This window comes from Erpetoichthys calabaricus, chromosome 6 (genome assembly GCF_900747795.2).
Source record: "Erpetoichthys calabaricus chromosome 6, fErpCal1.3, whole genome shotgun sequence".
Lineage (NCBI taxonomy): Eukaryota > Metazoa > Chordata > Cladistia > Polypteriformes > Polypteridae > Erpetoichthys > Erpetoichthys calabaricus.
In genome coordinates, this window is record NC_041399.2 from 213,147,771 (window position 1) to 213,163,549 (window position 15,779).

Sequence of the window (15,779 nt, forward strand, 5' to 3'; positions counted from 1 at the left end):
ATTGTGAGGTTTACTGACCTCGGCGGTGACATTCATGTGACTCTTCCTATGAAGTCAATAGACGGTTTGGGGGGGTCATGAGGTCGCTACAGAGGGGTGTGTGGCGCTCTTGATATCTCAGCAAAAGGACGAAGGTCCAAGTCTTTAGAGTCCTGGTGCTTCCTGTCTGTGAGACATGGCCGCTATCCAGTGACCTGAGATGAAGACTGGACTCCTTCTTGTGTGTCTCGTGTCCCGCTGGTTTGACTTTATGTTGCTCACGGAGTCCCGCATGTGGCACATGATCTGCATTGTGAGGGAGCGTCAGTTATGGCACTACGGCTATGTGGCACCATTACCCGAGGGTGATCCCGCTCACAGGACCCTCGTTGTTGGCTGGACCAGGCCAAGGGGACGCCCACGTATCACCAAGCTGCGGCAGAGAGATGGTCATTTCCGGAGGGTGGGCCTGGACCGCATGTCTGCCTGGGATCCTGAGCCGTTTCGTCGTGTGGTGGGTGCGGCAGCGTGCTGTACCAGTGCATGCTCCCCAACTTGACTTGTTTCTTGACACTCAATCAGGGTCGACTCCCAGTTTGGATTTTTTGCCCACTCACTGATTACAAGTCTTGTGGTCGCTTTTTACTTCTTTTCCTTTACTGTCTCTTACAAGTCAGTCCAGTTGGACGCAGGCTTTGGGCATCTTCTCGGCAATCGGTGCTACTGTGCCATCCTGAAGTCCTATATTTTAAGTCACTTCAGTTTAACGCTTGCTGTGCCTGTGTTCTGTAATTTTACTCTCATTGGTAGGAATTCATAAATAATTCTAAATTGTAATTGCCTGCATTTTCTTTTGTTTCCTTCACTTAGGTGTTTGGTCTTCACCCAAATGCCGATATCACGTACCAAACCAACATGGCCAATGAGACACTGAGCACAATTGTGAACATTCAGCCCAAAGACAGCGGAGGTGGAGGAGGTGAAACCAGAGAGGCCACCGTTCAGCGATTAGCCGATGAGATGCTGGAAAAGCTGCCGCAGGACTACGTACCATATGAGGTATTGAAGAGCTACCGTGATACCATCGCTGATAGTCTGCAACGCGCACCTTTGTTTGGTTACATTTGGGAAAGAAGGGAAATCATTTTTTAAGTATGGATGAAGCACCGCTTACTTCAAAAAAATGTTCATTCGGTAATGTTCTTGAACGACTCACAACTCTACTCTTTCTTATCTCTTACTTCTCTAAACTCGTAAATGCCTACATTAAAACTGACAAGATAAGAAAAGCAGCTGTAATGAACATATAGAGATACAAAGAAATTCTAGAGAAAGAAGGTTTTGTTCATATGCTCTTTTAAAATGCACAGGAAAAAATTCTGACACTTTACCGCATTCAGGGTCATTATGGTTAATCAAAATGAATAGGGTCACTAAAGACCCTGAATGCGGTAAAGTGTCAGTATTTTTTCCTGCGCATTTTGATCAATCATAATGAACTCCTTTTAAACTATTTTAGCATATTCTTGGTAGTAAATTGTTGTGGACAAAATGAATGAGGCCTACCAGTGAAACGGCATCCACACCGTCTCATATGACCCCGTGAGAGCTGTAAACGTGACATCACAAAACGCTAACAACCCGAGGCACAGTATCTCACCAAAGTGAGTACACCCCTCACATTTTTGTAAATATTTTATGATATCTTTTCATGGGACAACACTGAAGATATGACATTTTGAAACAATGTAAAGTAGTCCGTGTCCAGCTTGTATAACAGTGTAAATTTGCTTTCCCCTCAAAATAACTCAACACACAGCCATTAATGTCTAAACCGCTGGCAACAAAAGTGAGTGCACCCCTAAGTGAAAAATGTCCAAATTGTGCCCAGTTAGCCATTTTCCCTCCCCGGTGTCATGTGACTCGTTAGTGTTACAAGGTCTCAGGTGTGTTAAATTTGGTGTTCTCGCTCTCACACTCTCTCATAATTGGTCACTGGAAGTTCAACATGGCACCTCATGGCAAAGAACTCTCTGAGGATCTGAAAACAAGAATCATTGCTCTACATAAAGATGGCCTCGGCTATAAGAAGATTGGCAACACCCTGAAACTGAGCTACAGCACGGTGGCCAAGACCATACAGCGGTTTAACAGGACAGGTTCCACTCAGAACAGGCCTCATCATGGTCAACCAAAGAAGTTGAATGCCCGTTCTCAGCGTCATATCCAGAGGTTGTCTTTTGAAAATAGACATATGAGTGCCACCAGCATTGCTGCAGAGGTCAGCCCGTCAGTGCTCAGACCATACGCCCGCCGCACATGGCATCAAAGTGGTCTGCATGGCCGTCATCCCAGAAGGAAGCCTCTTCTAAAGATGATGCACAAGAAAGCCCGCAAACAGTTTGCTGAAGACAAGCAGACTAAGGACGTGGATTACTGGAACCACATCCTGTGGTCTGATGAGACCAAGATCAACTTATTTGGTTCAGATGGTGTCAAGCGTGTGTGAGGAGTACAAAGACAAGTGTGTCTTGCCTACAGTCAAGCATGGTGGTGGGAGTGTCATGGTTAGGGGCTGCATGAGTGCACTGGGGAGCTACAGTTCATTGAAGGAACCATGAATGCCTACATGTATTGTGATCTACTGAAGCAGAGCATGATCGCCTCCCTTTGGAAGCTGAACATGATAACGACCCCAAACACACCTCCAAGACAACCACTGCCTTGCTAAAGAAACTGAGGGTAAAGGTGATGGACTGGCCAAGCATGTCTCCAGGCCTAAACCCTGTTGAGCAAACGGAAGGTGGAGGAGCACAAGGTCTCTAACATCCACCAGCTCCGCGATGTCGTCATGGAGGAGTGGAAGAGGATTCCAGTAGCAACCTGTGAAGCTCGTGTGAACTCCATGCCCAAAAGAGTTAAGGCAGTGCTGGAAAATAAAGGTGGCCACACAAAATATTGACACTTTGGGCACAATTTGGACATTTTTCACTTAGTGGTGTACTCACCCACCGCAGGGCAAACACACACCAAGCACAACAATTTAGGACCACCAATGCACCTAACCTGCATGTCTTTGGACTGTGGGAGGAAACCCATGCAGACACGGGGAGAACATGCAAACTCCACGTAGGGAGGACCCAGAATGTGAACCCAGGTCTCCTAACTGCAAGGCAGCAGCGCCACCACTGTGCCACCGTGCCACCCCAGAGTCATCATTTATCTGATTTTTCTGATATCAAGGGTGTCATCACTTCCCAGTTTCTCCGAAGTGGTGCATGTGCATAGCTTAGAGTTGCTGTAAATATACGCACTGTAAAAGGCGCTATATATGTGCCCGACACAGACTAACATGGAGGCACGTGTAAAATCAACAAAAGATGTATTGTTTCTTCACGTCTTCACCATGTCCCTCAGCCCTAACACAGTCCCAAGCCCACCAAAATAAAGCAAAGTAAAGCACACCACACTCTTCTTCCTCCACCACTCCTCCCAGGCAACCTCATCCTCCTCATCCTCCTCCTGACTCTGGCTCCTTTTATCAGCCACCCGGAAGTGCTCCAGGTGGTTGATTGCCGAGTTCCGGGTGTGGCAAAACACTGTCCATGAGGGCTCAGGAGTCCCAGCTGCAGCACCCCCTGGCGGTGCCTGCGGGGCCCAACAAGACTGCACCAAACTCCAATTCCCATGGAGCCTTGTGGGAAACCAAGGCACTGCTCCAACCCAGGGGGAGGTATTGAAAAGTCCATGTTTGCTCACCCTGAACATATATACCGAAAGAGTGTCCCGGCCGGGGTCTGCCACAGCACGTATTTTTCTTTCAAAAATCCTGACATTTGTGTGGGAAGTTTGCATACGCACATTTTGATCCTCTTTTTATGCGTACACAAGTTTTATCAATGAGACCTCAGGTCTGTTATCTGCATCTTGTTATTGTTGCTTGCCCTGTTTTACTTCAAAGCTGTTCAATTCTAAACCTGAGGTGTTGGCGATTCAAGTTAGGCAGTCCATAGGCACTGAATTGTTCTGGTAGCGGGCGATTGTGAGTTTCTCACTTAGCATTTAAATCTCAATGGCTGTATTCTGTCAGACAATGACAACGTTAGAGGTTATCATGATAGATAGAGGTTATCTATCTATCTACTATATAGTGCCTTTCCTATCTATCTACTATATAGTGCCTTTCCTATCTATCTATCTATCTATCTATCTATCTATCTATCTATCTATCTATCTATCTATCTATCTATCTATCTATCTATCTACTATATAGTGCCTTTCATACAATTTATCTTTCTGTCTGTTTGTCTGCCTGCCTGTCTGTCTGTCTGTCTGTCTGTCTGACTGTCTGTCTGTCTGTCTGTCTGTCAGTCTGTCTATCCAATCTTGCCAACTACACTAAAATCTATCTATCTGTCTATCTATCTATGCCAATTGAGACACCGGGCACCAACAGGTACACAAAGTCACAGGTTTTGCCAATCATTAGCAAAAGAGGGACAGACATGATTAGTGAAGTACGTTAAGGTTAACGTTAGAGACATTCAGGAACATTGCAGTGTGGCCCCACCATTATGTTTAGGTTCAAGGTTGCTTTATTTAGTCAGGTTTACACAAGAAAACGTCAAATTTGCCTTCTCAGTTGCATCTCATAACAGGACAGAACACGGCTGCTCAAGGGTAGGACAAGTTGGGGACACTTTTTTTTTCAGCAATAAAGGTTACTTCCATTTAATCTCGCATAATATTTCCCTTCCATGTTTTACTGCCAGAATATGTAAGGAAAGTCCTATGATGAACAAATCAAATTTTTATGTTTCAATCCGGCAAATGAAAATTCCAGTTGCTTCCACTTCATTGATTCAAATGCAGGAAGAGCAAACAGAGCAGCATCCTGTCACCGTGACGAGCACCCAGCCATTCGTATTAGATTTATATGTCAGTTTATTTTCCCGAGTTAGCAGCCGTCTCTGTTCTTGTACTTTATTCCAAGCGCCAGTTATCTGATTATCATCTCACTCCTGCAATACACATCCTCCCTTGAGGAGTGAGTCTATCATCCAGACACACGATTCAACATCTATCATTTATTTTTTTTTTCATCTGCTGCACAGGTTGCCATGTTACTAAAGAGCACGAGAAGTGGCTAAGCTTACTAGGGGACAGATAAGCTCCAATTTTCCATTTTACTACTTACAGACGGATATCAGCTGCTTGACTGCTGATAGGGCGTCCAGCTGAATACCAGGCAAAAAAACTGAGGTTTTTAAAACGGCCGTGAAGTGCTTTTAAATGAAGACGAGCAAATAGCGCTTTTGGCTGGAGTGGCCCAAAATGTTTTTAAAGGATGAAGAAGACAACCGAGTTTATTCACCTCCTTCATATGGCACATGAAAGCTTGTGATGGCACTTGAGCTATTTTTACTACCACACAGATGTCACTCAGAATAGTAGTGGCTGCTCCTGGGGACTTCGGTGCTCTGGTAGACATCCCATTATTTTTATTATAGCACTCCTCCAACCATTGTCAAAAGCCGATGTTGCATTAAGCGAATTGATGTAGTGGGGTATGTCAGGCTTATCGATCACATCCCTGATTTCATCGCTGCACCGTGTCAGACTACACGACTGAAAATCAGAGCTCATGTCACGTTTACTGAGCAAGCGGCAGAAATGCACCGCAGTCGTGTTCACCTCTTGATCTGAAAGGCAATAGTACATCAGTTAATGGAGTCAGCGGAGTGAAGGGGCTAAGAGCCGTGGGGCATTAAAGCCATAAGATCTGTCCTGTCTTCCATTTGCTGCATCCTGCCTTAGGACAGAAAACACGAGGCATCAGGCAGATGAGCTACTATCTATCTATCTATCTATCTATCTATCTATCTATCTATCTATCTATCTATCTATCTATCTATCTATCTATCTATCTATCTATCTATCTATCTATCTATCTATCTATCTATATAGTGCCTTTCATACTATCTATCTATGTATATAGTGCCTTTCATACTTACTATCTATCTATCTATCTATCTATCTATACAATCTTGCCAACTACACTAAAATCTATCTATCTATAAAGTGCCTTTCTATCTATCTATCTATCTATCTATCTATCTATCTATCTATCTATCTATCTATCTATCTATCTATCTATCTATCTATCTATCTATCTATCTATCTATCTATCTATCTATCTATCTATCTACTATATAGTGCCTTTCATACTATGTATCTATCTGTCTGTCTATCTATCCAATCTTGCCAACTACACTAAAATCTATCTATCTACTATATAGTGCCTTTCATACTATGTATCTATCTGTCTGTCTGTCTGTCTGTCTATCTATCCAATCTTGCCAACTACACTAAAATCTATCTATCTATCTATCTATCTATCTATCTATCTATCTATCTATCTATCTATCTATCTATCTATCTATCTATCTATCTATCTATCTATCTATATAGTGCCTTTCATACTATCTATCTATGTATATAGTGCCTTTCATACTTACTATCTATCTATCTATCTATCTATCTATACAATCTTGCCAACTACACTAAAATCTATCTATCTATATAGTGCCTTTCTATCTATCTATCTATCTATCTATCTATCTATCTATCTATCTATCTATCTATCTATCTATCTATCTATCTATCTATCTATCTACTATATAGTGCCTTTCATACTATGTATCTATCTGTCTGTCTATCTATCCAATCTTGCCAACTACACTAAAATCTATCTATCTACTATATAGTGCCTTTCATACTATGTATCTATCTGTCTGTCTGTCTGTCTATCTATCCAATCTTGCCAACTACACTAAAATCTATCTATCTATCTATCTATCTATCTATCTATCTATCTATCTATCTATCTATCTATCTATCTATCTATCTATCTATCTATCTACTATATAGTGCCTTTCATACTATGTATCTATCTGTCTGTCTATCTATCCAATCTTGCCAACTACACTAAAATCTATCTATCTACTATATAGTGCCTTTCATACTATGTATCTATCTGTCTGTCTGTCTGTCTATCTATCCAATCTTGCCAACTACACTAAAATCTATCTATCTATCTATCTATCTATCTATCTATCTATCTATCTATCTATCTATCTATCTATCTATCTATCTATCTATCTATCTATCTATCTATCTATCTATCATATAGTGCCTTATTGTCTCCGGCAATAAGCAGGAGACAGAGCTGGAGGTGGCAGAGTTAAAGATGTGAAGATTTGCACTGAGTGTGATGAGGATGAACAGGATTAGAAATGAGGACATTAGAGGGTCAGCTCCGGTTGGACAGTTGGGAGACAAAGTCAGAGAGGTGAGATTGCGTTGGTTTGGACATTTGCAGAGGAGAGATGAGGGGTATATTGGGAGAAGGGTACTATGGATAGAGCTGCCAGGCAAGAGGAGAAGAGGAAGGCCTAAGAGGAGGTTTATGGATGTGGTGAGAGAGGACATGCAGGTGATGAGTGTGACAGAGCAAGATGACAAGAACAGGAAGATATGGAAGAAGATGATCCGCTGTGGTGACTCCTAATGAGAGCAGCCGAAAGACGAAGAAGCAGAGGAAGAAGGCTAGTACAGTGGAACCTCAGGTCATGACCGTAATTTGTTCCAAAACTCTGGTCGTAACTCAATGTGGTCGTGACCCGAAGTAATTTCCCCCATAGGATTGTATGTAAATACAATTAATTCCTTCCGGACTGTATGAACTGTATGTAAATATATATATATATATATATATTTAAAGATTTTTAAGCACAAAAATAGTTAATTATACCATAGAATGCACAGTGTAATAGTAAACTCAATGTTTACTTTCTTCTTCTGGTCACTCCAGCTCCTTGATCGCTCAGCTGGAGTGACCATTTCCTTCTGCCCCACCGAGTGTCGGCCAAAGCACCCCTGCTTGGGCTCTCTCTCTCTCGCTCGCTGCACAAGGAGAGACTGAACACGTGCGGAAATCGTCGGCGCATACGAACCAAAAGGGAAACTGGCTTGTTCGTATACCGAGTGTGTGGTCGTGAACAGATGCAAAAGTTTGGCAAACTTTTTGGTCATAACCCGATTTGTACGTGTTCAGAGACGTTCGTGACCCAAGGTTCCACTGTACTTAGCTCCTTACCTTGAGGGTCCTTGGGTACGGGTTTGCCGCTGGTGGGTTGCAAGTTGATATTCTTTTAAATGGAAGGCGGTGAGTCTCAGCGAGTCTCCGCTTCGACGGTCATTCTTGAATTATCAAGGGGAAACTTTTCTCCCACCCTGATGTTCATGCTTGAATAATCAAAGGGGGACCCACCCTGCTCTGGCGATCACACTGGAGTACATCAGTGGGTTTTGGAAAAAGCTTACTTGGAACGATGTGGGTCATAATTCCAAAAAAACTTAAGAAATGCTGGTCTGGTAGATGGTAATACCCAGGGGGGTTTTCAAGTCCTGACCTGCAGTGTGTTCAGGTGCCCACATGAATCAACATCACACACTTGTGGCCCATCACATCCTTACACTGTTCCTGTGTTTTTCACTCCTCTTCTGTTGTTAGCACACGGATCTCAATTTGACTTGCAGCTTATCCGTCTTTCATTAATGTTGTAGGTGAAAGCCCGTCTCCAGAAAATGGGTTCCATTCAACCCATGAATATTTTCTTACGGCAAGAAATTGATCGTATGCAGCGTATCATCACCAGGGTTCGGAATACTCTCACCGACCTCAAGCTGGCCATTGATGGTGAGTATCCCATTTCATTGTTGTTATCCTCTTCAGGCTCGAGGGAACACAAACTGTGGTCGATTATTACGAGGCTGTTCATTATGGGTTTTCAGGCATCTGTGTGTGCGAGTCCTTTTGCATTCCTGATCTTGTCATCTTATTTTTTGCTTCACTTCTACTTCACTGCTTTTCTCTTCATTTTAATGGACTCTGAATTGCCTCATTTTTTCCTTAAATGGCACCCAAACGGAAATGAGATGTGAGGTTAGCGAGACAACAGATGACCAGCCAAGTCAGGGCCTGAAACTCCAAATTTTACTCCACTCAGTTCCCTCTTGTTGTTAACTAAATCCGTTATTGTCTGTCATTCTGCCTTGGCAGACATTTCCAAAACTGCTGATGTCATTTTATACTAAGAACGCCGTCAAATAAGACGTTTTGTGGACCTGAGGAGAGCAGAATGACTGAGACCTTTACCTTTCTTTATTTTCAGATATTGTATGATGGACACCAGTTATCTGGTCATGGGTTGGCCATATACAGTGCATCCAGAAAGTATTCACAGCACATCACTTTTTCCACATTTTGTTATCTTACAGCCTTATTCCAAAATGGATTAAATTCATTTTTCCCCTCAGTATTCTACACACAACACCCCATAATGACAACGTGAAAAAATTTTACTTGAGGTTTTTGCAAATTTATTAAAAATAAAAAAAATGAGAAATCCCATGTCCATAAGTATTCACAGCCTTTGCCATGAAGATTAAAATTGAGCTCAGGTGCCTCCTGTTTCCCCTGATCATCCTTGAGATGTTTCTGCAGCTTCATTGGAGTCCACCTGTGGTAAATTCAGTTGACTGGACATGATTTGGAAAGGCACACACCTGTCTACAGAAGGTCCCACAGTTGACAGTTCATGTCAGAGCACAAACCAAGCATGAAGTCAAAGGAATTGTCTGTAGACCTCCGAGACAGGATTGTCTCGAGGCACAAATCTGGGGAAGGTTACAGAAAAAATTCTGCTGCTTTGAAGGTCCCAATGAGCACAGTGGCCTCCATTATCCGTAAGTGGAAGACGTTTGAAACCACCAGGACTCTTCCTGGAGCTGGCCGGCCATCTAAACTGAGCAACCGGGGGAGAAGGGCCTTAGTCAGGGAGGTGACCAAGAACCCGATGGTCACTCTGTCAGAGCTCCAGAAGTCCTCTGTGGAGAGAGGAGAACCTTCCAGAAGGACAACCATCTCTGCAGCAATCCACCAATCAGGCCTGTATGTTAGAGTGGCCAGACAGAAGCCACTCCATAGTAAAAGGCACATGGCAGCCCGCCTGGAGTTTGCCAAAAGGCACCTGAAGGACTCTCAGACCACGAGAAAGAAAATTTTCTGGTCTGATGAGACAAAGATTGAACTCTTTGGTGTGAATGCCAGGCATCACGTTTGGAGGAAACCAGGCACCGCTCATCACCAGGCCAATACCATCCCTACAGTGAAGCATGGTGGTGGCAGCATCATGCTGTGGGGATGTTTTTCAGTGGCAGGGACTGGGAGACTAGTCAGGATAAAGGGAAAGATGACTGCAGCAATGTACAGAGACATCCTGGATGAAAACCTGCTGCAGAGCGCTCTTGACCTCAGACTGGGGCGACGGTTCATCTTTCAGCAGGACAACAACCCTAAGCACACAGCCAAGATATCAAAGGAGTGGCTTCAGGACAACTCTGTGAATGTCCTTGAGTGGCCCAGCCAGAGCCCAGACTTGAATCCGATTGAACATCTCTGGAGAGATCTTAAAATGGCTGTGCACCGACGCTTCCCATCCAACCTGATGGAGCTTGAGAGGTGCTGCAAAGAGGAATGGGCCAAACTGGCCAAGGATAGGTGTGCCAAGCTTGTGGCATCATATTCAACAAGACTTGAGGCTGGAATTGCTGCCAAAGGAGCATCGACAAAGTATTGAGCAAAGGCTGTGAATACTTATGGACATGGGATTTCTCCGTTTTTTTACTTTTAATAAATTTGCAAAAACCTCAAGTAAACTTTTTTCACTTTGTCATTATGGGGTGTTGTGTGTAGAATTCTGAGGGAAAAAAATGAATAATCCATTTTGGAATAAGGCTGTAACATAACAAAATGTGGAAAAAGTGATGCGCTGTGAATACTTTCTGGATGCACTGTATATACATATATTGTCAGGTCAGCAATTATCTGGAGAGTGAAACAATCTTCCTAAATTTTGCACTCTACACCACCACAATGGATTTGAAATTAGTTAATCATTAAGTGATTGAAGTGTAGACGTTCAGCTTTAATTGAAAAGGTTTAACAAAAATATCACATGAGCCGTTTAGGAATGACAGACATTTTTATAGAGGGCTGAAACGTATTTAGACTGACCGGTCGTCCCATAGTCAGGGGTCAGCAGGTCCCTCGTTATTTCATGAACTGTTCAGCATGTTGAAGGTCTGCAGTTGACTCCAAGTGTGGAGTTTGCCTTTGTCAGCTGTCACTGTCACCTCTCACTATGAAGTCCATGTAAGTAAGAACAGGCCACCATTAGGCAGAGAAAACGAAACAAACCCATCAGAGAGACGGCAGAAACACCAGGAGTGGTCATCTGAACCATTTGGTGGATTCTTAAAGAGAAGGAACACACAGGTGAGCTCAGCAACACCAGAAGGTCTGGACAACCACAGAAGACAACTGTGCTGGATGATCACAGAATTCTGTCCTTGGTGAAGAAGAAGAACCCCTTCATGACATTTAGAAAAACCAAGACCACTCTCTGTGAGGTGACCTGTTACTGTCTAAGTCTGCAATCAAGAGAAGACCTCATGAAAGTAAAGACAGAAGGTTTACCACAAGGTGCAGACCACTGGGACACCTCACACATAGGAAGGACTGATTAGATATTTTTTATAAGCCAGTCCAGTCCAGTTTTCTTTGGACAAAAGAAACTAAGATCAGTATGTACCAGAATGATGGACAGAGAAGAGTATGGAGAAGAGAAGAGACGGCTCCTGATCCGATGAACACCACATCATCTGTGAGACGTTTTGGAAGTGGAGTGTTATGTTCTGATCATCATGGCTGCCAACAGAAGTCACTCACTGGTGTTTATCGCTGATATGACTGCTGGCAGCAGTCGCAGGATGAATTGTGAAGTGTAGAAGGCGCTATACTGTCTGCGCAGAGTCACACAAACGCTGCACAACTGACAGAACGACACTTCACAGTGCAGATGGACAAGGAGGCCAAACACACTAGGACAGCAAACCGAGGGCTTTACAACACAAAGAAGTGGAATATTCATCAATGGCCGAGTCCGTCAACTGACCTCAACACAACTGGACATGCAGTTCACCGACTGAACACAAAACTGATGGCAGAAAGTCCAACAGACAAGCAGCACCTGAAGACAGCGACAGTAAAGGCCTGGCAGGGCATCAGTGGGGTGGACACCCAGCACTTGGTGACGGCCGGGGGCTCGGAATTCAGGCACTCACTGACCGGACAGGACTTTCAATCAAATATTAAAGCAGATTGTTAGATTCATGATGATGTTAGTTTGTCCAAATACCTTTGATCCTCTAAAAATAGGGAGACCATGTGTACAAATGTCTGTCTGTTCTAAACAGCTCATATGATATTTTTGTTAACCCCCTTGAGTTAAAGCTGGAGGTCTTCACTTCTATCACATTGCTTTGTCTGAAATCCATTGTGGTGACACACAGGGACAAAGCTATGAGAATTGTGTGACAGTCCCAGTACTTGTGGACCGGACTGTTTGTATAGATAGATAGGTGAAAGGCACTATATGATAGATAGATAGATAGATAGATAGATAGATAGATAGATAGATAGATAGATAGATAGATAGATAGATAGATAGATAGATAGATAGATAGATAGATAGTTGAAAGGCACTATATGATAGATAGATAGATAGATAGATAGATAGATAGATAGATAGATAGATAGATAGATAGATAGATAGATAGATAGATAGATAGATAGAAATGAAAGGCACTATATGATAGATAGATAGATAGATAGATAGATAGATAGATAGATAGATAGATAGATAGATAGATAGATAGATAGATAGATAGATAGGTGAAAGGCACTATATGATAGATAGATAGATAGGTGAAAGGCACTATATGATAGATAGATAGATAGATAAATAGATAGATAGATAGATAGATAGATAGATAGATAGATAGATAGATAGATAGATAGATAGATAGATAGATAGATAGATAGATAGGTGAAAGGCACTATATGATAGATAGATAGGTGAAAGGCACTATATGATAGATAGATAGATAGATAGATAGATAGATAGATAGATAGATAGATAGATAGATAGATAGATAGATAGATAGATAGATAGTTGAAAGGCACTATATGATAGATAGATAGTTGAAAGGCACTACATGATAGATAGATAGATAGTTGAAAGGCACTATAGATAGATAGATAATATGATAGATAGATAGGTAGATAGATAGGTGAAAGGCACTGTATGATAGATAGATAGATAGATAGATAGATAGATAGATAGATAGATAGATAGATAGATAGATAGATAGATAGATAGATAGATAGATAGATAGATAGGTGAAAGGCACTATATGATAGATAGATAGATAGATAGTTGAAAGGCACTATATGATAGATAGATAGATAGATAGATAGATAGATAGATAGATAGATAGATAGATAGATAGATAGATAGATAGATAGGTGAAAGGTACTATATGATAGATAGATAGGTGAAAGGCACTATATGATAGATAGATAGATAGATAGATAGATAGATAGATAGATAGATAGATAGATAGATAGATAGATAGATAGATAGATAGATAGGTGAAAGGCACTATATGATAGATAGATAGTTGAAAGGCACTACATGATAGATAGATAGATAGTTGAAAGGCACTATATGATAGATAGGTAGATAGATAGGTGAAAGGCACTATATGATAGATAGATAGGTGAAAGGCACTATATGATAGATAGATAGGTACTATATGATAGCTAGATAGATAGATAGATATGAAAGGCACTACATGATAGATAGATAGTTGAAAGGCACTATATGATAGATAGATAGATAGATAGATAGATAGATAGATAGATAGATAGATAGATAGATAGATAGATAGATAGATAGATAGATAGATAGTTGAAAGGCACTATATGATAGATAGATAGATAGATAGATAGATAGATAGATAGATAGATAGATAGATAGATAGGTGAAAGGCACTATATGATTGATAGATAGATAGATAGATAGATAGATAGATAGATAGATAGATAGATAGATAGATAGATAGATAGATAGATAGATAGATAGATAGATAGATAGATAGATAGATAGATTGCATGCTTTGCTTTTCTGTGTGTGTCTTTTGTTGCTGTTGATTCACTGTGTCAGTTCTGATGAGACATGCCAGTAAGGACACATGACATTAAACCGTCACTTGACGTGACTTGACTGGACCTGACGTCTCTGTGAATTTGTTTTTCAGGCACCATCATCATGTCTGAAGATTTAAGAGATGCTTTAGACAACATGTACGATGCTAGGATCCCCAAACTGTGGTATAAAATCTCTTGGGAATCGGCCACTTTGGGCTTCTGGTTCACAGAGCTCCTGGAGAGAAACCAACAGTTCCACACCTGGCTGTTTGAAGGGCGACCCAACCAGTTCTGGATGACAGGATTCTTTAACCCACAGGTAATGGGGAGGGAGATTTGTTTTTTTTTGGTGGTCATGTGACAAGACAGGACTGAGATATTTCTGGGATTCCGTAACTCACAGGTTTTAAGGAGATGATTATGAAAATTTCCAGGTATGTCATTTCAAAGAAAGAAAGAGAGAGAAAGAAAAGGAACATTTGTGACTGAGGAACATGTAAGGTGTTTGTAAAGATTACACCTTGGGTTTTAACCCAAGACTTTTGTCTGTGTTGGTGTGTTGTAGGTTTTGGGGGCTCTGTGGCGCCCCCAACAGGTCACACTAATGACAATCTGTTTTGCTGACAGAAGCATCTTTTGGGCTTGTAATGATGAAAAATACTGAATACAATGTATTAAATTTGAAGTAACCTCCCTCAAGCTAAATCTGAAACTGAGAGCTATCCCATCACTTAAATTCACAGAGGATTTCTCCGTCTGTCCTGGGAACAGGTGATGTACAGGGTGGGAGTTGCTTTGGGCAGGACAGATCATACAGTAGAAACTGGTTGATCTGTCCATCTTGTAAATCTGCTTATTCAGGGCTGGGGGCAGCTGGAGCCTATCCCAGCATGCAATGGGTGCAGCCAGGAATAAACCCAGGGCTTCGCGTGGTATACACACACACACGCACACACACACACACACACACACGCACACACACACACACACACACTCCTGTACATCAAGGGACGATTTTAACATCGCCAAGTCACCTGACCTGCATGTCTTTGGACTGTGGGAGGAAACTGAAGAAAACCGACGGGGTCCCATGCAGGGAGTACCTGGGACTTGACTCCTTATTTCGAGACAGCAGCGCCACCACAGCGTCACCGTGTGCCTAGGTTGGTGATTAACATACTTACAATAACTGTGGCCTTAACATGTGAGGAAAAAATACTCTGTTATTTGAGAATTATTTTAGTAACATAGTGCATCCATTAGGCAGAGGGGGGAGCAGGACCACCCTGTCACTCCTTAAACTACATCAAATGTCACTAATACCTTAAGTTCACATTCATTGAAGATTTGTCTTCCCATGGTTTGAAAATAATGGCATCACTCAGGAACACAGCCAAATCTATACAGTGATTAATCTTCTTCTTCTTCTTTCGACTGCTCCTGTCAGGGGTCACCACAGCAGATCATCTTCTTCCATATCTTCCTGTCCTCGTCATCGTTCTGCTGTCACACCCATCACTTGCATGTCCTCTCACCACATCCATAAACCTTCTCTTAGGCCTTCCTCTTCTCCTCTTGCCTGGCAGCTTTATCCTTAGCACCCTTCTCCCAATATACCCAGCAT

General features: G+C 42.1%; 1 protein-coding gene across 1 annotated transcript in view; it reads left to right on the forward strand.

Moving 5' to 3' along the window:
* The window catches only part of LOC114644108 (dynein axonemal heavy chain 5-like), a 424,175-nt gene that overhangs the window by 395,595 nt on the left and 12,801 nt on the right, over positions 1–15,779 (forward strand). Inside the window, 3 exon segments of the mRNA XM_051928807.1 lie at positions 850–1,038; positions 8,608–8,740; positions 14,266–14,474. Coding sequence (XP_051784767.1) covers positions 850–1,038; positions 8,608–8,740; positions 14,266–14,474 — 531 coding nt within the window.